The sequence below is a fragment of the Carcharodon carcharias genome, chromosome 11 (assembly GCF_017639515.1).
Source record: "Carcharodon carcharias isolate sCarCar2 chromosome 11, sCarCar2.pri, whole genome shotgun sequence".
Taxonomy (NCBI): domain Eukaryota; kingdom Metazoa; phylum Chordata; class Chondrichthyes; order Lamniformes; family Lamnidae; genus Carcharodon; species Carcharodon carcharias.
The window spans coordinates 165,418,869-165,442,861 of NC_054477.1; the positions used below are offsets into that span (position 1 = coordinate 165,418,869).

Below are 23,993 nucleotides of genomic sequence, written 5' to 3' on the forward strand. Positions count from 1 at the left end.
TAGTTAGGCCACAGCTGGAGTAGTGTGTGCAGTTCTGGTCGCCACACTATAGGAAGGATGTGATTACACTGGAGACGGTGCAGAGGAGATTCACAAAGAGTGTTTCAGCTACGAAGAGACAGTGGATAGGGTAGGGTTGTTTTCCTTAGAGCAGAGAAGACTGAGGGGGGAACTGAGAGAGGTATCCAAAATTATGAGGGGCAAAGATAGGATAGATAGGAAGAAACTTTTCCCCATAGTGGTGGTGTCAGTAACCAGGGGGTTAAGGCAAGGGGCAGGAGGTTTAGAGGGGATTTGAGGAAAAATGTTTTCACCCAGAGGGTGGTTGGAATCTGGAACACACTGCCTGTGTGGGGGTAGAGGCAGGAACCCTCACAACACTTAGGAAGTATCTGGATGAGCACTTGAAATGCCACAGCACACAGGGCTACGGGCCAAGTGCTAGAAAATGGGATCAGAATAGAGAGGTGTTTGATGCCCAGCACAGACACAATGGGCCGAAGGGTCTGTTCCTGTGCTGTATAACTCTTTGACTAAATGAATCAGTCTCGTAGGTGATGGTACAGAATTTCCAGCAGAATCAGTGCAAACAAGGCCAGGTGTTCAACCTGAGCAGAGGTCCTTTTCTGTGAGGCTGCCACTTAGATGATAAACAGCAGACTGAGCTTTTCAGTTCAGCAAGGCAATATTACTTGTTCCACAAGCTAGAGGCCCATGTCACATGACTCCCACCTCTCCACCATCTTTGACAAAGGATGTTTATCCAGTGTGTGGAGATTGGCTTTGTGTTCCAGGCTGATAATGCCTTAGCCCTTTTGGGTTAAAAGGAAAGTTTGAAGGGTCATTGCCTTAGTAGATGTTCCATCTCCACTAGCCAGCCTTGGTTATCAAATACAAAAGGCCTTTGATGTAGCTCCCTTTGAAGTTGGACTGTGCAGTCCCCAGGTGATTGTAGTTCCTCAGAGATAACAAGGTGTACGATTTCCAAAACTGCAAAATGGCTCTTTTGCTCTGGGGTCACGACAGACATTTTAGATTTCAGCCATTTTAAGGGCCTTTGTTTAGTTTTTAAAAATTTTATAAATAGCAATGAGGATATCTCTATATGTAATGTGAGGTCTTAGCCCCTCACAAAAAGACAAGACTAAAGAATTTGCAGCCAAGTGGATGATCCATCCCATCCTCCTCCTGAGGTCTCCTAACATCGTAAGTATCATGAGTTCAGAGGTTATAGTTTAAGGGGCACCACTCCATATCAAGTATGGCTGACCAGGAATCTCTCCCACTCTTACTGCCTGTCATAGGCATGTTGGAAGGATTTGCAGATTGATAAATCAACCTGTTTGGCAGTGTTATGAGCACAGTGGGACTCAAGCCTGGAGCTTCTGGCTCAGAGACAGGGACACTACCACTCCCAAATCCAATTCACTCCACATGATATCAAGAAACAGCTCAAAGCCCTGGATACAGCAACGGCTATGGGCCACAACAGTAGTACTAATGATCTGGGCTTCAAATCTAGCTGCATCCCTAGGCAACCTGTTCCATTACAGCTACAATTCTGGCATCTCCCTGACAATGTGGAAAATTCCCCAGGTAGGCCTATCCAGACCAAGTCGCACAAATCCAATCTGGCGAATTCCCAACTCATCAGTCTACTCTCAATCAGAAGCAAAGTCATTGACAGAGCTATCAAATGGCACTTAGTAACCAAGAACCTGCCCACCCATGCTCAATGTGGGTTGTGCCAGAACTGTTTAGGTCCAGACCTCATTATAGCCTTGGTCCAAACATAGACAGAAGAGTTGAATTCCAGAGATGAGCAGAGCGTGGCTGTCATTGATGTCAAGGCAGCAATTGACCAAGTGCAGCATCAAGAATCCCTAGCAACACTGAAGTCAATGGGAATCGGGAGGAACCCTCCACTGCTTGGAATCAGACCTAGCACAAATGAAGGTAGTTGTGATTGTTGGAGGCCAATCATCTCAACCCCAAGGCATTGCTGCTGGGGTTCCTCAGGGTAGTGTCCTAGGCCCAAGCAATGTAAGCTGCTTCATCAATGACCTTCCCCCCAAAATAAGATCAGAAGTGGTGATGTTAGCTGATGACGGAAGAGTGTTCAGTACCGTTTGTGACTCCTTAAATACTGAAGCAGTCCATGTCCACATGAAGCAAAACCTGGAAAACATTCAGGCTTAGGCTGAGGCAATTTACATTTGTGTCACACCAAGTGCCAGGCAATCTCCAACTAGAGAGAATCTAACCATCTACCCTTAACAATCAATGGCATTACCTTTGCTGAATCCCCCACCATCAACATTCTGGGGGTCACCATTGACCAAAAACCGAACTGCATCAGCCATATGAATTCTGTGGCTATAGGGGCAGGTCAGATGCTGGGAATTCTACAGTGAGTAACTCATCTCCTGACTCTCCAAAGCCTGTCCACCATCTACAAGGCACAAGTCAGGATTGTGGTGGAACACTTTATCTCTGCCTGGATGACTGCAACAATACTCAAGAAGTCAACACCATTAAGAACAAAACAGCCCATTTGATCGGCACCCCATCCACGACCTTAAACATTGACTCCTTCCACCACAGATGCACAGGGGCAGAAATGTGTACTACCCTTAAGATGCACTGCAGCAACACACCAAGTCTCTCTCATTCGTGCCTTCCAAACCCATGACCCCTACCACCAAGGAGGAGAAGGGCACCAGACACATGGGAACACCACTGCCTTTTCAGGTTTTCCTCCAAGCCACACCCCATGCCAACTTGGAACTATACTGCCTTTCCTTCATTGGCACCGGGTCAAGATCCTGGAACTCACTTCCTAACAGAGCTGTGGGCTTACATGCACCCAATGGACAACAGCAGTTCAAGAAGGTGGCTCACCACCACCTTCTCAACGGCAATAAGGAATGGGCAATAAATACTGACCCGTCCAGCAGCACTCACATCCCATCAAAGAATAAACCACTCTCGCTGAAGCCAAAACAGCATTTTATAAAGATTCATCATGACGTCTTTGCTTTTGTACTCCATATATAAAGTCTAGGATTCCATATATTTTTTAAAACACTTTCTCAACCTTCACAGATACCCCCAGGCTTCTTTCTTCCCACACCCCTTTAGAATCGTACCCTTCAGTTCATATTGCACCTCCTTGTTCTTCCTACCAAAATATATCACTTCACATTTCTCTGCAAAGAAATCTCATCTGCCACATGTTCATCCATTCCACCAGCCTGTCTATGTCCTCCTGAAATCTATCATTATGCACCTCACAGTTGACAATATTTCCCAGTTTGGTGTCATCTGCTAACTTTGAAATTATGTCCTGTACATGACAATCTAGTTCATTAATACTAATCAGGAAAAGTAGTGGTTCTGACACTGAGCTCTGTATTTTCCTTCACCTGCACCTAACTTCCTCCCTATACCTCTCTGCTTCTCTAGCTCATTCTCCTTCTTTAAGACAGTCCTTAATATCTACCTCTTTGGCCATCTGATATCATGTCACCTTATGTGGCTCAAGGTCATATTTTGTTTCATGATATTCCTGTGAAATGCTCTGGGATGTTTCAATAAGTGAAAGGTAAGGTATATTATATGTTGTTGCCATTGTTCAGTCCAAAAACCAAGTTTTCATCATTACTCCGTGTTTCCTCTCATTCAGCCAACATCATATCCATGCTGCCACTTTCTCTTTTACTCCATGGACTTCAACTTTGCTGCCAAGCTGCCATCTGACACTTTATTAAATGCCTTTTGGAAGTCCATATACACCACATCAACTGAATTACCCTCCTCAACACACTGTTACCTCACAAAAATCTCCATCAAGTCAATTAAATAGTCGTGGTTAGTTAGTAGTAAGTTAGTTACGATTTCCTGGAACATGACTACAAATGTATTTAAATTGCTTCCTGTAAAAAAAGATTATTAAAAAAGCTGGGGAGTGGGATTAGATGGGGTGGGGTATTAAAGTGTACAGGGAGTGAGCAGGAAGAGAGGGATTAGACCTGGTGGGTTATTCGAGGATACATGGAGCAGAAGAGCAGGATTAGACTGGTGGGACATTAAAGGGTATGGGGAGTGACAAGGAGAGTGGAACTACATTGGGTGGGATATAAAAGGGTACAGGGGATGGGGGGCATAGGGAGTGGGGTGAGAATGGGATTGGACTTGTCAGAATATAATAAAATGTCTTATAAAAATGATGAGGTATAACAGAGTTTGAGAAAGTAGCAGTTACTCTGCTATAGTCAGTAAATGTTGCAGTGTGTGAACTAGAGTTCAATAAGCAGGATCGAAATTTATTCCTTAAACAAATGAGAACATAAACTCCAGGTTGTCTGGTTAATATCACAAACACCATCAAGTAGCCCAACAACAGGATATGAAAGTTACCATGAGTCTGAATAAGAACTGACACTCCCCAACCCTTGCCTGCAATTCTGCACTGAAATTTGATATCCATGCTGAGACTCACTTGTAAAGATCAGGCTGTGGCTGTTCACACTCAATTGTAGCATTCAAGACGTCCAGTTCTGCCTCAGTTCGCAAAGCTTTTGTATCTTGAACAGCTTGGTAAGTCTGAAGGAAGAAAAGTGGGACTGGAAACATTTGCTCTCTGACATCTAAACCTACCTAAGCGAAAAATCCTACCCAGCACTTGACTCAACCATGTCACTGCACAGTGTATTATTCAGTCATGACCAGCACATCAGTTGCCCAATTTAGGGGAAAAAAAAGTCAGTGAAACATGACATTAAAAAGTTACCTTTATATCAAATGGTTTGAATGATGCATGATGAGAACACAAACTGAGAATTCTTTGTACAAAATATTACCAGTTACACATGCTGGTTAGCATGTTAAACAACTATTGTGGTTACATGAGTTAACAATTCTAATCTGAAACTTTAAAAGACCACATCAGAAAAATTTAAAAAACAGATAATGTTGGAAATATTCAACAGGTCAGGTAGCATCTGTGGAAGGAGAAACAGGAATTAATTTAACAGATTCCAATTAATGAATTCCAGGCCTGCTGAGTTGCCCAACATTTTCTGTTTTTAGTTCAGATTTACAATGCCTGCGGTATTTTGTTTTCAGAAAAATTTAGCCCAGAATCAGATTTTCAGCTTTTAAACCAGAATGTAGAGTATTCCAAGCACCTAAATGGGACAGGACAGTGCCAAGGCTGTGCATCAGTGATGTTAAAAGCACAGAGATAAAAACAAAAAAAACTGCGGATGCTGGAAATCCAAAACAAAAACAGAATTACCTGGAAAAACTCAGCAGGTCTGGCAGCATCGGCGGAGAAGAAAAGAGTTGACGTTTCGAGTCCTCATGACCCTTCGACAGAACTTGAGTTCGAGTCCAGGAAAGAGCTGAAATATAAGCTGGTTTAAGGTGTGTGTGTGGGGGGCGGAGAGATAGAGAGACAGAGAGGTGGAGGGGGGGGTGTGGTTGTAGCGACAAACAAGCAGTGATAGAAGCAGATCATCAAAAGATGTCAACGACAATAGTACAATAGAACACATAGGTGTTAAAGTTAAAATTAGCACATTCGTTTAGATAATATCACCAACTTTAACACCTATGTGTTCTATTGTACTATTGTCGTTGACATCTTTTGATGATCTGCTTCTATCACTGCTTGTTTGTCCCTACAACCACACCCCCCCCCTCCACCTCTCTGTCTCTCTATCTCTCCGCCCCCCACACACACACCTTAAACCAGCTTATATTTCAGCTCTTTCCTGGACTCGAACTCAAGTTCTGTCGAAGGGTCATGAGGACTCGAAACGTCAACTCTTTTCTTCTCCGCCGATGCTGCCAGACCTGCTGAGTTTTTCCAGGTAATTCTGTTTTTATGTTAAAAGCACTGCTGTAGCCATAATCTGAAATCCACCAGTCGCCTTATTTAGTGCTCAGAAAATTGACAAAGACAAATACTTCAGTTGAAAAAATAGTTTACATTTTATCATTTTACATTGAGGCTAAAGAGTATACAGAGTTAAAAAGGGAAGCTTACGTCTGATATTAAGGGTTCAATACTGCAGAAAGCCTAGAGGAGCATAGAAAATGCAGGGGTGAAATCAAAAAGGATATTGGGAAAGTAAAGAGAGGGCATGAAAAATATGTTTTATAAATACACAAAGAGAATAACTGACAAATGAGAAGAGCCAGTGAGACACCAAAGAGATAACTTGCATGTGGAAATGGAAAATGAGGACATGGCTCTTAAAACATAGTGAGAGAGGAAATATTCAAGTGTTTAGCACCTTTATAAGTAGATAAATCACCAGGTGCAGATGAAATGCATCCCAAGTTTAGACTAGCAAGGGAAGAAGTAACAGAGACGCTGACCATCATTTTCCAATTCTCTCTGACTACAAATGTGGGGCTAGAGGGTTGCTAACATTGCACCATAGTTTGCAAAGGAAGGAAGGGATCAACTGAGCAATTATAGGTCAGTCAATTGAACCTTGGTGGAGGGCAAATTATTGGAAAACGTTGAGAGATGTATAAATCATAATTTTGAAACGCTTTGATTAATCAAGGACAGCCAGCACGGATTTGTTAAGGAAAGGTCATGCCTGACAAACTTGATTGAAATTTTTGAGGAAGTAACAAGAAGTTTCAATGAGGAAAGCATGCTTGATGTAGTCTACATGGATTATAGCAAGGCTTTTGACAAGGTCTCGCATGACAGACTGGCCAGAAAATTAAAAGCCCATGAGATCCAAGGGAAAGTGGAAAGTAGGTTCCAAAATTAGCTCAGTTACAGGGAGCAAAGGGTAATGGTTTAACGGTGACTGCAAAGAGTGTTCCCACTGGTATTCTGCAAGGCTTAATACTGGGTCCCTTGTTCTTCATAGCAGATATTAATGATTTAGACTTAAATGTGGAGGCCATGATTAAGGAGTTTGCAGATGATAAAAAAAATGGCCATGTGGTTGAGAGTTCGGAGGAAAGCTTCAGACTGCAGCAAGATATCCATTATTCAGTCAGGTGGGCAGAAAACTGGTAAATGGACTTCAATCCAAAGAAGTAATGTGTTTGGGGAGAGAAAGCAAGACATGAGAAAGCACAATGAGTGCTAGGTTACTGAAAAGTGTACAGGAGCAGAGGGACAATGGAGTGCACATTGACAGATTCCTGAAAGTAGCAGGATGACTAGATATGGTAGCTCAAAAATGTATATAGGGATACTTTCAACAAAGAACATATTGCCCGTCAACTAAAGCATTTTGCACTTCCAGGGTCCGTATCCCTCTATTCCCATCCTATTCATGTATTTATCAAGCTGCCTCTTAAACACCACTATCGTACCTGCTTCCACCACCTCCTCTGGCAGCGAATTCCAGGCACACACTACCCTCTGTGTAAAAAACTTGCCCCGCACATCTCCTCTATAGTTTTCTCCTCTCACCTTAAATCTATGTCCCCTAGTAATTGACTCTTCCACTCTGGGATAAAGCTTCTATCTACTCTGTCCATGCCACTCATAATTTTGTAAACTTCTATCAAGTCACTCCTCAATCTCCGTCACTCTAGTGAGAACAATCTGAGTTTCTCCAACCTCTCCTCATAGCTAATAACCTCCAGGCCAGGCAGCATCCTGGTAAACCTCCTCTGCACCCTCTCCAATACCTCCATATCCTTCTGGTAATGTGGTGACCAGAATTGCACGCAATATTCCAAGTGTGGCCTAACCAAGGTTCTATGCAGCTGCAGCATGACTTCCCAGCTTTTATACTCAATACCCCTGCCAATGAAGGCAAGCATGCCATATGCCTTCCTGACTACCTTATCCACTTGCGTTGCCACTTTGTGACCTGTGGACCTGTACACCCAGATCCCTCTGCCCGTCAATGCACTTAAGGGTTCTGCCATTTACTGTATAATTCCTGCCTGTATTAGACCTTCCAAAATGCATTACCTCGCATTTGTCCGGATTAAACTCCATCTGCCATTTCTCCGCCCAAGTCTCCAACCGATCTATATCCCGTTGTATCCTTTGACAATCCTCTTCACTATCTGCAACTCCTCCAACCTTCGTGTCATCTGCAAACTTACTAATTAGCCCAGTTACATTTTCCTCCGAATTATTTATGTATACCACAAATAGCAAAGGTCCCAGCACTGATCCCGGCGGAACTCCACTAGTCACAGCTCTTCATTCAGAAAAGCACCCTTCCACTGCTACCCTCTGTCTTCTATGACCAAGCCAATTCTGTATCCATCTTGCCAGCTCACCTCTGATCCCGTGCGACTTTACCTTCTGTACCAGTCTGCCATGAGGAACCTTGTCAAAGGCCTTACTGAAATCCATGTATATAACATCCACTGCCCTTCTATCGTCGATCATCTTTGTCACTTCCTTGAAAAACTCAATCAAGTTAGTGAGACACTACCTCCCCTTCATAAAACCATGCTGCCTCTCACTAATACGCCCATTTGTATCCAAATGGTAGTAAATCCTGTCACAAAGAATCTTCTCCAATAATTTCCCTACCACTGACGTAAGGCTCACCGGCCTGTAATTTCCTGGATTATCCCTGCTACCCTTATTAAACAATGGCACAACATTGGCCATTTTTCAGTCCTCTGGGATCTCACCCGTAGCCAGTGAGGATACAAAGATTTCTGTCAAGGCCCCAGCAATCTCCTCCCTTGCCTCCCTCAGTACTCTGGGTTAGATCCCATCTGGCCCTGGAGACTTATCCACCTTAATATTCTTCAAGACGCCTAACACCTCCTCTTTGTTGATCTCAACATGATCCAGGCTATCTACACACTCTTCCCTAGACAAATCGACCGCTAAGTCCTTCTCTTTGATAAATACTGATGAGAAGTATTCATTTGGTATCTCGGATGGTTTTCGGAGTTTGAGCGTCAGCTGGAGACACAGCGGTTCATCTGCCAGGCTCAGGATTATGTGGATAGCACAAATTTAGATGCGGTCACTCCACAGCTTAATGAAGTGCAGTTAGAGAGGGAATGGGTGGCCACCAGTCAGAAGAAGGGAGGCAGGCAGGTAGTCAGGAAGGCCCCAGAGCGCATCTCACTCAAGAACCATTTTTCTGTGTTGGAAAACGGTGAGGGTGAAGGTTCCTCTGGAGAGTGCAGACAGGGCCAAGTTCACCACACTGTGGGTGGCTCAGCTGCACAAGGGGGGAGGAGTAAGAGTGCAAGAACAATAGTGGTAGGAGACTCAATAGTGAGGGGTGCAGACAGGTGCTTCTGTGGCTGTAGACGTGACTCCAGGATGGTGTGTTGCCTCCCTGGTGCTAAGAGTTAAGGATGTCACAGACTGCAGGGCATTCTGAAGGGGGAGGGTGGACAGTCAGAGGTAGTGTTTCACATTGGTACCAACAACATAAGTAGAAAGAGGGATAGAGTCCTGCAACAAGACTTTAGGGAGTTAGGTAGCAGATTAAAAAGCAGGACCTCAAAGGTTGTAATCTCTGGATTACTCCCTGTGCCACATGCTACTGAGTATAGGAATAGGAGGATAGAGAGGATAAATGTGTGGCTGAAGAGATGGTGCAGGAGGGAGGACTTTAGTTTCCTGGATCACTGGGTCTGTTTCTGGTGAAGGTGGAGCCTGTACAAGTCAGATGGGTTGCACCTGAACTAGAACAGGACCAACATCCTTGTGGGGAGGTTTGCTAGTGGCTGTTGGGGGTCGGTTTAAACTAATTTGGCAGGAGGATGGGATCCAGAGTGGAAGTACAGTAGCAGTTGATGCACAGCCAAATATAGAAGAGAATTTAAGTCAGTCTGGAAGACAGAGCAAATACAGACCTGTTAAGGCACAAGTGAATAATGCAAGGCTGGACTCATCTATTTTCCCCCAAGAAGTCTTACAAGAAAGACAGATGAATTGCAGGTGTTGATTAACACGTGGGAATATGATATTGTTGCTATCACAGAGACATGGTTGAGAGAAGGGCAGGACTGGCAGCTCAATATTGAGGCATGACACGGGGGTGGAGGGGGTGTAAAAAGGAGGTGGCATTGCACTATTGATCAAGGAGGGATGTTATCTTAGAAGGTTTCTCAAATTAGGCCATATGGGCAGAACTTAAAAACAAAAAGGGGGCAATCACTTTGCTGGGAGTGTACTATAGGCCTCCAAACAGTCAGGGGGAGATAGGGGAGCAGATATGTAGGCAAATCTCAGAGATATGTAAAAATAATAGGGTAATAATACTTCCCCAGTATTAACTAGGATAGTCTTAGTGTGAAAGGCTTAAAGGGAGCGGAATTCTTAAAGTGCATCCAGGAGAGCTTTTTGAGCGAGCACATAGAAAGTCCTACAAGAGAAAGGGTGGTACTGGACCTAATCTTCCGGAATGAAGCCGAGCAAGTGGTACAAGTTTCAGTGGGGGAGCATTTTGGGGATAGTGGCCATAGCACTAAAGTTTAAGGTAATTATGGAAAAGGACAAAGATGAACCGGAAATAAAGGTCCTGAATTGGGGGAAGGCTGATTTCGATATGATAAGACGGGATCTGGCCGAAGTGAACAAGGAATAGCTACTAGTAGGAAAGTCTACATCAGAGCAGTGGGAGTCAGTCAAAACTGAAATAGTGAGAGTTCAAGGCCAACATGTTCCCATAAAGGTGAGGGGTGGGACCAACAAGTCCAGGGAACCCTGGATGTCAAGGGATATAGAGGATTGGGTAAGAAAAAAAAAAGAGGCTTATGGCAGATACAGCGGAAGCCCTAGAGGAGTATAGAAAGTGCAGGGGGGTACTTACAAAAGTAATTAGGAGAGTGAAGAGGGTGCATGAGAAAACACTGACAGGCAAGATAAAGGAAAATCCCAAGGCATTTTATAAATATATTAAGGGCAAGAGGATAACCAGGAAAAGAGTAGAGCCCATTCAGGACCAAAGTGGCAATGTGTGTGGAGCCAGAAGATGTAGGTAAGGTTTTAAGTTATTACTTTTCATCTGTGTTCCCTAAGGAGACGGACGATGTAGGTGTCGAAATCAGGGAGGGGGACTGTGATATACTTGAACAAATTAGCTTTGAAAGGGAGGAGGTATTAGCGGTTTTAGCAGGCTTAAAAGTGAATAAATCCCCATGCCCAGATGAGCTGTATCCCAGGCTGATCTGTGAGGCAAGGGATGAGTTTACAGGGGCTCTGACACTAATTTTCAAATCCTCTCTGGCCACAGGAGAGGTGCCAGAGGACTGCAGGACAGCGAATGTGGTACCACGATTCAAGAAGGGTAGTGGAGATAAACCAGGTAATTACAGGCCAGTAAGTCTAACATCAGTAGTAAGGAAACTATTGGAAAAAATTCTGAGGGACAGGATTAATCTCCACTTGGACTAATCAGGGGGATGGTCAGCATGGCTTTGTCAGGGGCAGATCATGTCTAACAAATTTGATGGAATTTTTCGAGGGGGTGATTAGCTGTGTAGATGAGGGTAGTGCAGTTGATGTAGTCTACATGGACTTCAGTAAAGCTTTTGACAAGGTCCCGCATGGGAGAATGGTCAAGAAGCTAAAAGCCCATGGGATCCAGGGCAATTTGGCAAATTGGATCCAAAATTGGCTTAGTGGCAGGAAGCAGAGAGTGATGGTCGAAGGTTGTTTTTGCAATTGAAAGCCTGTGATAAGTGGTGCACCACAGGGATCGGTGCTGGGACCCTTGCTGTTTGTAGTGTACATTAATGATTTAGGACATGAATATAGGAGGTATGATCAGTAAGTTCACAGATTACATGAAAATTCATGGTGTGGTAAATAGTGAGGAGGAAAGTCTTAGAGTACAGGACGATATAAATGGGCTGGTAAGATGGGCAGAGCAGTAGCAAATGGAATTTAATCCTGAGAATTGTGAGGTGATGCATTTTGGGAGGACTAACACAGCAAGGGAATACACAATGAATGATAGGACCCCAGGAAGTACAGAGGATCGGAGGGACTTTGGTGTACATGTCTATAGATCCCTGAAGGCAGCAGCACAGATAGATAAGGTGGTTAAGAAGGCACATGGGATACTTGCCTTTATTAGCTGAAGCATAGGATTTAAGAGCCGGGAGATGATGTTGGAGCTGTCTTAAATGCTAGTTAGGCCACAGCTGGAGTAGTGTGTGTAGTTCTGGTCACCACACTATAGGAATGATGTGATTGCACTGGAGAGGGTGCAGAGGAGATTCACCAGGATACTGCCTGGACTGAAGCATTTCAGATATGAAGAGAGAGTGGATAGGCTAGGGTTGTTTTCCTTAGAGCAGAGAAGGCTGAGGGGAGACCTGATAGAGGTGTACAAAATTATGAGGGGGAATAGATAGGGTAGATAGGAAGAAACTTTTCCCCTTAGTGGAGGTGTCAATAACCAGGGGGCATAAATTTAAGGTAAGGTACAGGAGGTTTGGAGGGGATTTGAGGAAAAATGTTTTCACCCAGAGGGATTCAGAAGTATCTGGATGATCACCTGAAACACCACAGCATACAGGGCTACGGGCCAAGTGCTAGAAAAAAAGATTAGAATAATAGGTGCTTGATGGCCAGCATGGACACGATGGGCTGAAGGGTCTGTTTCTGTGCTGTTTAACTCTATGACTATGACTTTCCTTTAATGACAGAGGCCCCCTTCAGTGCTGTAAATTTTTTATGTTTTGGTTCAAAAAAGTAGAGAGGTTTCCGTCAAGTTCTGGTGGCTGATTCAAAATATTCTGAAATTAATATCAGTATCAGGCTGGGAATAAATTAACGTTTTCCATGCACCTTCTCCCTGCTCAAGCAATGAACAAAATAGTAAAGATTGCGACCGAACAATCCCAAGTATTTTTGAGAAGTGCAGCAACCGCTAAGGGAGGAATGAAAGCAGGGAAACTGAGTCAACAACAACATATATTCCTACAGCTTCTTAAAAGTAGCAAGGCTTCCTAAGGCACTTCACAGGAGCCTTATAGAGCAAAATTTGACACCGAGCCACACAAGGAGATTTTAGAGCCAACGACCAAAAGCTTGGTCAAAAAGGGTAGCTTTTAAGGAGCTCCAAAGGGAAGAGAGAGATGTACAGATGTTTCGGAAAGACACTCTTCAGCTTGGTACTCAGCTCGCTGAAGGCCCAACTGCCCACAGCACACCAATAAAATCGGTGATGCTCAAGTGGCCAGAAATAGAGGGGAGAGGATCTCCGAGAGTCATGAGGCTGAGGGAGACTAGAAGAGACAGGGATTTGAAAACAAGTATGAAAATGTTTGAACATCAAGGTGGTGCTTAACCAGAATGTAGGCCAGTAGGCACAGGGGTAATGGGTGGTAAACGTTACTTGGTGCAAGTAGGAATCCAGCAAATTTTGGATGGCCTCAAGTTTATGGAGGGCCAGGAATGCACTGCATCGCAATAGGAAAATATAACGAAGGCATGGGTCAGAGTTTCAGCAACAGGGGAGTTGAGGCAGGGACGGAATCAGGCAATATTATGCAGGTATAATTTAGGTGGTCTTAGTAATGGCGCAGATAAGTGGTTGGAAGCTCAATTTGGGGTCAAATGTCCTAGGTCTAACCATCTTCATCTCATAAATCAATGACTTTCCCGCCAACCTAAAATCAGAAGTGGGGAATGTTCTCTGATAATTGCACAACATTCAGCACCATTTGCAACTCCTCAGACACTGAAGCAGTCCGTGTCCATGCAGCAAGACCTGGACAATATTCAGGCTTGGACTGATAAGTGTCACGTGAATGTTACTTACCAAGCAATGATCATCTCCAACAAGAGAGAATCTAACCAACTCCCCTTGACATCCAATGGCATTACCATCACTGAATCCCCCACTATCAACATCCTGAGGGTTACCATTGAACATAAACTGAACTGGACTAGCCACATAAATACTGTGGCTACAAGAGCAGGTCAGAGGCTGGGAATTCTGAAGCAAGTAACTCACCCCCTAACTCTTCAAAGTCTGTCCATCGTTTAAAGCACAAGTCAAGAGTGTGATAGAATACTCAGTTACCTGCATGTGTGCAACTCTAACAGCACTGAAGAAGCTCAACACCATCCAGGACAAAACAGTCCATGTGACTCTCCCTGCACACCAACACACAGTGACAGCAGTGCGTACTATCTACAAGATACACTGCAGCAACTCACCAAGGCCCTTAGATAGCACCTTACAAACCCACAACCTTTGCCACCTAGAAGGATAAGGGCAGCAGACACATGGGAACACCACCACCGGCAAGTACCCCTCCAAGCCACACATCATTCTGACATGGAACTATATTGTCATTCCTTCATTGCCGCTGGGTCAAAATCCTGGAACTTCTTTCCTAACAGCACAGTGGGTGTACCTACACCACTTGCACTGCAGCAGTTCAAGAAGGTGGGTCACCACCACCTTCTCAAGGGCAATTAGGGATGGGCAATAAGTGCTAGCCTAGCCAGTGACACCCACATTCCCTGAACAAATAGTTGCCACAGAGTGGGATGAGTGGGCGGCTAGGGAATGCAGTTTGTAACAGAAACCAAAGATATGAGCTTTGGTGTTCCCAATATTTAACTGAGAAAATATCTGCTCATCCAATACTATATGTCAGACAAGCAGTGTGACAAGAGACTGTGAAGAGGTTGAGAGAGGTGGTAGTGAGTTAGAGCTGAGAGTCATCAGCATAAACGTGGAAACTAATGTGGTGTTTTCAGATTATGTCACTGAAGGACAGCATGTAGATGTAAAATAAGTGGATGTCAAGGGTTGATCTTTGGAGGATACCAGAGATGATGGTACAGGAGCAGAAAGAGAATCAGGTCACTCTGGCTTTGATTAGATAGATAAGAATGGAACTAGCCGAGTGCAGTCCCACTCAGCTGGATGCTGGAAAGGCACTGGGTGGGGGGGCGGGGAATGGGGGTTGACTGTGTCAAAAGCTGCAGACAGGTTGCAAAGACAAGGAGGGATAATTTACCTTTGTCACAGTCACATGGGATGGCATTTGTAACTTTGCGAAGAGCCATTTCAGTACTTTGGCAAGGGTGGAAAACTGATTAGAGGGGTTCAAACACGTGGGGGTGTTTTCCCAGGCTATGGGAGGTGACAGAGATTTTTGGGGAGCAGGAATACGACATGACAAAACATCGGGCTAGTTTGTCAATGTGGTCCCGCTCTGGAAGCTTTTCCCAGATGTGGGTTGTGTGCTCAGATTAGTGTTAGTGGCAGGAAGCCGATTAAAGGGTATCAAGGAAGCAAGTCATGGCCATTTTCTAAGGCTACGGAATTTTCCCGGTGATACAGGGACCCCGTGTCTGTAGCTCATCTACTCACAGGAAGCAATAGCAGAGCGGGAGGTTCGAAGGGCATGACATTCATCTGCAGTGTTCACTTTACACGACAAAATTAGCAATCCTCAGCACATCTGCAGGCACATGCTTGCAATTGATAGCTTGTCAGCTGCAGACAGATCACCTGATAGTGCTGGCCATGAGGAGTTGGCTGCTGGTCCCATCAGAAGTACCCCACCCTCACCTCCTGCATTCGCCTCAGCAGCACACAGCACTCTGTGGCTCTGCCAGCTGCCCTTTATTTCAGGCGCTCTGATTGGCCCTGCTGCATCCTCAGGCTGCCCACAGTCACCAGATTGGCCTTCTGCAGGAAGGTTACACCCAACAGCCAACCAGGTCCAGGTTCCGGAGCCAAAAACCAGCTCAACATCGGTCTCACGGCTCAAACTAGGAAATTCATCCCATGGTTCTGAGAAAGATGGCCATGGATTTTGGAGGAGACAAACATTCAAAGACTTGTGAGGAAATAGAAAGGAGACGGGTTAGTAGTTTGCAAGGGTGCAGGAGTGAAAGGTTAGAATTTTTAGGAGAGGTACGCTGATGGCAGATTTGAAGGATCAGATCCTGAGGAGACAAAACCGTTAACACCAGCGAGCATGGGAGCAAAAAAGGGAAGTTGTGTGGTCAGCAATTTAGTGGGAATAGGGCTGAGGGAGCAGGAATGGATCTCATGGACATGAGAGCAGAGAAATTTGCGAGAACAACTAGAAAAAGATGAGAGTTCAGGGCTAAGTTTGGGGGGATTCTTAGATGGAGTTTGGCCCGGTGGGCTCATGCAAGGAGGAAAGTTGCAGAGGCAGCTGAATGAATGATCTTAATCTTAGTGACAAAGAAAACCATCAGCTGCTGTCACAAAACAAAAACAGAATTACCTGGAAAAACTCAGCAGGTCTGGCAGCATCGGCGGAGAAGAAAAGAGTTGACGTTTCGAGTCCTCATGACCCTTCAACAGAAGGGTCAACAAGCTGCTCTCACTTGTTAGTGGTGAAGGTGGAAGAGACCGGAATTTAAAGTGGTTGGCAGTTAAGAAAAGAAGTCAGGGGTTATTTTGCAATCCAGGACGATCTGGATTAGTGAGCAGTTTTGACATACTAGGATAGAATGTGATAGCGCTTTATGCAGTCCTGCCAGATCTAAGCTAAAGTGAAAGGCTAAATCAGTTGTCCACCCTATCCTTTCATGTCCACACCCTTGTACATATGGGAGCAGAGATGAGGGCTGTACCATGGGTACAGCCAGTGTTAGAGAGAGTGATGTTTTAATGGGGTCTATGGCATCAAAGCTGGAGGTGAGGGTGTGGTTCATCAGATCAGTAACAGCAGAAATGTCACAGTGAAAGGAGGATCAAAGGTTAGACAATTGGAACTTTGAAGTGTATTTTGGGAGCTTTTCTGCCAGGGGTACATATAGGAGAAAATGAGGTTGGGAGGAGAATATGGGTGGAAGAAGTGGCCAGAGATGGCCTTGCCTGTGATCGATACAATGGGAGTTGTGAGGTCTGCTTTTGATCGCTCCTTGTGTGTGTTAATGGCAAGTGTGGACAGGATTAGGCTCAACTGTGAAGTTTCCAACACATCATCTGGAACAGTAGGAAATTTAGCGAACAGCAGTATTTTTCTGAGCATCACTCTGAACAGATGGGACACGAGGGAGGTGCAACAAGCAGCCAGGTGAATTATATTGAAAGAGTGGATTTGAAATGTTGAAATAAAAGACATCTGTCTGAGGCTGGCACCTGTAATAAGAATGTGGCAGCTCAGTCTGTTACCTTTGTACTTGATTCGCCATCCAGGCTGGCTGTTGTGACAAAACATGTTCCATCGTCACTGCTCGAACACAAGAAGACCATGTCACAGGGAAACGTTTCATTCTCCTTAGTCATCACAATGTCTCCAACCTGCAGGAATATCGCAACCATTAGCTAAAGGAAAGCCTGCACTGCCCATTCTAACCAACCCCACTGCACCAACACATATCATTTACTCACCCGCAATTTTCTGCTTTGTTTTCGAACTACTTTGCCGTCCTGGATGACATGAACAGGACATTTATTCACTGCATTATCTGCTTTATGCCGAAGCCAATCCTCATAGCCCTGTGGACAGACGTTGACCAGTTTATGTTATAGAGAAAACCTCACTGAACGCGTCAATTGCCCACTGCCCTGTGTAAAGCCCAGGATATGACAAAATTAGAATATATTCAAGGCAAGTCGGCAACATACGTCAATCTCTGCTCTGCTTCTTGATTAACAGTTTCTATTTCTCTTGCACCATTATCTATTCTTAGGGATTTTCAAAATGTACTTGATTTTAGTGCCTTTGCCTTCCTAAGCAGTTACCAGAAAAGACATTGATGCCGACAATATAAATGGGGTCATTCTGCACAGAGCGAGTACTTTGATGACCAAACACTTTCTTGTAATGAAGGAAAACTGGTCAAAAGCTCACAGGTAAAAATGGGAATAATTCAAAAACAGAAAGTCACATACTGAAACGAGGGAAGTGCACATGCACAATGCAAGTAGTGGTGCAGGGCAGTTAGGCACTGTGTGAAGTGATAAAGTACAATCAAGGAGCAGCAATGTGTTATGGTGATGCACAGTAAGGTGCACAGAGGCACCTGACTCACCCGCATCACCCTGTCCCAATCTCCCAGTTTACAGTAGATTACAGGAGCTAGCTAGTTTTCTCAAACCTCCCTCTCCAATGTTCCTGGAAGCTCTTTTCTCATGCATCAACATACTGGGAGCTGCTGCTGTGCCCTGAGAACCTGTCGCAACACAGTCAGGTCCCAAGTCCAATTCCTATGTGGATCAGTGCCCCCGATCAAATGTGGTGTGAATTCCACAACACAACTATTCCTATCATCTCCAACTCATCAGCAGCAATACCATTCAAAGGCTACTAGTGTCAAGATAAAAGGAATTAACAATGAAAATAAAACATTCAAAAACCCTGAACACTCTCTCTGGAAACACAGGAAAGCACAAAGCAGGAGAAGTATCTGCAATACAAAAAGCTAATAATCTCAATCATAGGAACAGGAGGAGCTTTCAGCCCCTTGAGCCTATCCCACCATTCAGTTAGATCAGCCTTAATAGCCTTACCTACTAGTCTCAATATTAAAAGCTTTCATTGACCATAGCGTCCGTAGCTTTTTGGGAGAGAGTTCAATATTTCAACTTCCCTTTGTGGGGAAAAAATGCTTCCTTCTTTTTCATTTCAGATAGATGTCCCTTCTCACAAACTTTCCCATGTGATCTGCCTCTATGGAAAAGGGGAAATTAAAGGAGGGGAGGAGAGAACTTGAAGAAAGGTACACAGTTTTGTCCCGTGTCTTACCTGTTTGATTGCAGTCACAGTGATTACAAAGAACAGAGGAAGTCCACTGGTTATTGGACTAGTTGGTGTATCAATGATCAACTGAAAATAAAAAGAATGTGTTAATCCACTGTCAAAGCAGCTCAATTTTAAGCTATTTGATCACTAATATAAGTGTGGGAAATAAGTAAAACTGCCTGATAATTGAACATTCTACGCAATTTGTTTTATATTCATTCACGGGATGGGCTAGGCCAGCATTTATTGTCCATGCCTAACTGCCCTTGGGAAGGTGGTGATTAGCCCTATTCATGAACCACTACAATGAACCACCACAGTCTATGTGGTGTAGGCACACAAAGTGCTAATTGGAAGGGTGTTCTAGGATTTTGACCCAGCTTCAATGAAGGAACAGCAAAATAGTTCCAATTCAAGATGGTGTGCAACTTGGAAAGGAAATTTCAGGTGGTGATGTTTCCTTGCACCTGCTGCCTTGTTCTTCTGGGTGGTAGCGGTCATGGGTTTGGAAGGTGCTGTCGAAGATGCCTTGGTGAATTGATGCAGTGGATCCTGTGCACGTGGTGGATGGTGTGAATATCAAAAGGTGGTGGAAGAGTGCCAATCAAGCAAGCTGCTTGATCCGGGATGGTGCCAAGCTTCTGGAGTGTTGGAGCTGCACCCATCCCACCAAGTGAGGAGTATTCCATCACACTCCTGACTTGTGCCTTATAGAAGGTGGAAAGGCTTTGGGGAGTTAGATGAGATACTTGCTGCAGAATTCACAACTTCTAGCTTGCTCTTGTAGTCACATTATTTTTGCAGCTGTTCAGTTAAGTTTCTGGTCAATGGTGACCCTCGGAATGTTGCTGGAGGAGGATTCGGCAATGGGAATGTTATTGAATGTTAGTGGAGATGGTTGGCTTTTCCTATGTTGGAGATGATGATTACCTGGAACTTGTGTTGCGTGAATGTTACTTGCCGTTTGTCAGTCCAAGTCTGAATGTTGTCCAGGTATTGCTGCAGGGAGGCATGGACTGCTTCATTATCTGAGATTTTGGGAATGGGAGTGAACACTGTGCAATCATCAAGGAACGTCCCACCTCTGGAAGGTCATTGATGAAGCAGCTTACGATGGTTAGGCCGGGGACAGTTCCCTGAGGAACTCCGGCAACAATGTTCTGGAGCTGAGATGATTTGCCTCCAACTATCACAGCCACCTTTCTTTGTCCTAGGTATTAATCCAGCCAGTGAAACGTTTTTCATTGACTTCAGTTCTGCTAGGGCTCCATGATGCCACACTTGGTCAAATAATGTCTTGACGTCAAGGGCAGCCATCTTCACCTCACCTCTGGAATTCAACTCTTTTGTCTATATTTGGACCAAGGCTGTAATGAGGTCGGGAACCTGAGAAGTCCTGGCAGAACCCAAACTGAGCATAGTTGAGCAGATTACTGGTGGCACTGTCAATGACGTTTGGCATTACTTTGCTGATGATTCAGAGTAAACTCATGAGGCAGTAATTTGCCAGATCGGATTTGTCCTTTTGTTGTGAACAGGACATAATTGGGCCATTTTCCACAATGCTGGATAGATGCCAGTGCTGTAGTTGGACTGGAACCACTTGGCTAAGGGTACTGCTAGCTCTGGAGCAACAAGCCTTCAAATTTGTAACTGGGATGTTGTCAGGACCCATAGCCTTTGTCACATCCAGTGCATTCAGCTTTTTCTTGACATCACATTTTAGGTATCCCTGTTGCTGCTCCTGGCATGCTCTCCAACACTCATTGAACCAGAATTGGCCTCTGGCATTATGGTAATGGGGGAGAGGGGGTTATGATGGATGACGAGGTTACAGATTGTGGTGGATTTACTGGTGCTGAAGGCACACAGGGCTTCATGAATGCCCAGTTTTGAGCTCTAAATCTGTTCTGAATCTATTCCATTTAGTGTGGCGGTAGCACCACATAACACGATAGACAATGTCCTCACTGTGAAGATACTGTGTGTCCTCCTTGTGTCTCCACAAGAACTATGCAGTGGTCATTCCCACCAATACTGTCATGCATCTGCTACAGTGGGTAGGTTGGTGAGGATGAGGTCAGTACGTTTTTCCCCCTTGTGTTGGGTCCCTCACTCCCTGTTGCAGGTCAAGATCTACAGAACTTGATAAAACCATCTTCCATTTTGATAAAAATGCAAAATCTATCAAATGCAAGACTGAAGCCACATGTTGAATGGATAACAGAACCTCTCGTACCTGCACAAGGAATATGATGAGGAAATAGAAGTTTGCAATTCTTCTGAACTGTTCGAACAAGTTCTTGGGAATGAAGTTCCAGGAAGTATACTGTACAGAAAAAAAAAGGAAGTCATTGAAAGGGAAGCAATAAAAAGAAGCGTTAACTCCACAGTCGTCCTGTGTCAGGCATAAAATGTATTAAAATATGCTCATTTATCAAAACAAAATTCTCTCATTGTGCTCTGAAAATTGTCAGGTTCAAGGAAACTGAAAGAGGCAGTAACTCATTAGCTAAGCCACGAGTTATGGGACCAGCAAATATTAGCTAATGGGTGAATACACAGGGCATTGCAAACACAGTGCCTATGTATGGCCTATAAGTGATTCTTGTCCAATGTAGTTGATTCTTAACTGCACTCTATAATGGCTTAACAAATCTTTAGTTATATTGAACCACAACAGTGGTTTCAAAGAAGTGGCACACCACCACCTTCTCGGGGCAATTATAGATGGGAACTAAATTATCACTGCATTTTTTGGATTGTACACATTTCCGCCACCAACTGCCAGTGGTGGAGGGAATGAATATTTAAGATGATGGATGGGGTATTAATCGGATGGACTGTTTTGTGCCAGATGATATCAAGCTTCTCAAATGTTGTCGGAGCTCCACCCATTTAGGCAACCTTGTAGATAGTGGAAACGCTTTGGGGAGTCAGGAGCCATGTTCCCTCTAATTTCTCTTTGCTGTTGTTACTGTGCGCAGTTATGATATTACAAACTTTTTCGAAAAGCTGTTTTGAAGGTAGAATTTTGTAAACCTTGGACTGAGTTTAAAGACTGTTTCCCAAGTGCACTCTGAGGGTCACTGACTTTCTCCTGTGGATTTGGGCTGGAACCCCTTCAGCCAGACAAAGAGATGACATCCTCAGGTATATAGATTTAAAATTCAATCAGTGGTCCAAAAGAGCAAACAGAAACTCACTGACTCCAAACACAAACCATGGCAAACAGGGCTATGGGCCTTGTGCTGGAAACTGGGATTAGAATAGTTAGGTGCTTGTTTGACTGGTGCAGACTCAATGGGCCGAAGGGCCTTTTCTGTGCTGTAAACCTCTATGACGATCACAAAGGCACTAACTAATAAGCCAAGGCAAGCTATGAACAACCTTGATTGACCCTTTTGGTCACTACAGGGAGTTAGGAAACTTTGGATATCTGCAAAGTGAGTCTACATTCTTGTACTGATCACACAATAACAGCAGGCCACATTAGGGTACCTGCATAAAGCACCAAAAGGGCAGGAAACTTGCAGATCCATAGATAACCATCTTGAAGAAGCTTCAATTCAGGAGAGACAGAGAAAGGCATCTAGAAACAGCCATAGCTTCTGTTATAAAGTAACCAGCTGGTTTGAAAGTGCTATGCCTACAGAACCAGATATCAGGAACCTCCTCTCCTCCCTGTAAACCTATTAAGTTCACCTGTTAAAGCAACCTTCTGAAATTCAGCAATGGGAGACATCCCAGCTGCACAGACAATCTTTGATGTTTCTGGTTATCAGGTTCACTGTGTCCGGTGAACGCCAGCTGCACTCTTGATATTAACACATTAGTTGGTGCTTGAAACAATATAGGCAGAGACACCAATTAACTGAACAAACACTAGTAGTTGATTGGATTCAAGAACAGAGCACTGACACCATGTGTGCTTCTTCAATCACCTCCAGCTCCAGACTTCCAGTTACCCAAGAAGCCCCTGTTGTGTAACGATTGGTTGATATAGTCACATGGTCAATTAACTACATTCGCTGAAATGTACATAGCTCTCTTTACCACATTCCTCCCCCTCTACTTGAAAGTAAAAATGACAAGCGTCACAACATCCCAATTATTTACATGAATAACTATTTACAAATCAGGTCACTCAGGAGGCTTTCTCGGACGTGTTGAGCTGGTTTTTCCGAGACTCCCTTCTCAGGGGTCAACTGTCCACCAGGCTCTCCGGTGGAAGTGGCACATTTGTGTCTTCAACCCTCTCGGCTCCAACAGGCCCCACCAGTACTTCCAAAGCGTGTGCCATTTCTTCCCAGTGCACTGAGACTCAAACGTAATTGATGATAGCATTCCTTCTTGTGGCACTCTCTTCTCCAGAGACGATCCACGTTTCATCTAATTATTCGGCTATTTACCGACGCAGAGAAGAGAGGTCCTGTCACGGCACTCACTTTGCCTAACGGCCAATTGGGCCTATCTTCAAAGTTCTTCACAAGAACTGTGTCTCCCACCATGAAATTTCTTTCATGATTATGGCCATCATGTCCAGCCTGCCTGGCCTCTTAGCTGCTCTCCACCCTCCCCCCAAATGCGGCCTGATAAGAGTTAGACGGGTGCGGAGACGTTTCTTCATTAATAATTCAGCGGGAGCAATACAGCAGGGTCGTGTTTGGTATGCGAACAGGAGCTGGGACAATCTGGTGCTGATGGAATCCCCGTCCAGCTTTTTACCCTGGACTTAAAAGTTTGGGCTGTCCGCTCAGCCGTCCATTAGAGATGGGGTGGGTTAGGAAGGCTTTGATATGAGTTACTCCGTTGAGGGTTGGAAACCTGTGGAACTCCTCGCTGGTAAATGCAGTCCCGTTGTCTGACACAAGCACCTCTGGCAACCAGTGCACCACAAAATTCTGTCGCAAACGGTCTGTGGTGGCAGCAGATGTGGGTGACCAGATTTTGTAGACAGCCATCCACTTGGAGTGGCCGTCTATTAACATCGTGCCCAATAAGACCCCCATGTAGTTGGAGTGGAGGCACGCCCATGGCCACCACAGCCATTCCCATAGAAATAGAACTAAGGCGGGGGGGGGGGGGGGGTAGCTTTTGTACCTGCTGGCATTGAAGACAACTTTTGACTAGGGTTTTGATGTCGGCATCCATCCCTAGCCACCACAAGTAGCTGCGTGCCAGCATCTTCAACCTACTAATGCCAGGGTGAGCGCTATGTCATTCGGCCAGTAATGGTCTTCACCCTCTCGGGGGCACAATAACCCTTGCTCCACAGAGCCATCCAAATATGCCATCCTGGCTGGTGAGCTCAT

At 44.6% G+C, this 23,993-nt stretch overlaps 1 protein-coding gene across 5 annotated transcripts in view; it reads right to left on the bottom strand.

Annotated features, from left to right (window-relative positions):
• atp11a (ATPase phospholipid transporting 11A) overlaps window positions 1–23,993 on the bottom strand; it is a 375,081-nt gene that overhangs the window by 290,466 nt on the left and 60,622 nt on the right. For 4 of the 5 annotated variants that reach the window (XM_041199613.1, XM_041199614.1, XM_041199610.1 and 1 more), the window contains exons 3-7: window positions 20,918–21,007; window positions 18,682–18,762; window positions 17,325–17,432; window positions 17,106–17,234; window positions 4,502–4,605 (exon numbers count right to left, since the gene is read on the bottom strand). In XM_041199613.1, the coding sequence (XP_041055547.1) occupies window positions 4,502–4,605; window positions 17,106–17,234; window positions 17,325–17,432; window positions 18,682–18,762; window positions 20,918–21,007 (512 nt within the window). Of the gene's footprint in view, window positions 1–4,501; window positions 4,606–17,105; window positions 17,235–17,324; window positions 17,502–18,681; window positions 18,763–20,917; window positions 21,008–23,993 lie in introns of those variants that run through there. The other variant, XM_041199615.1, reaches the window with a different exon arrangement.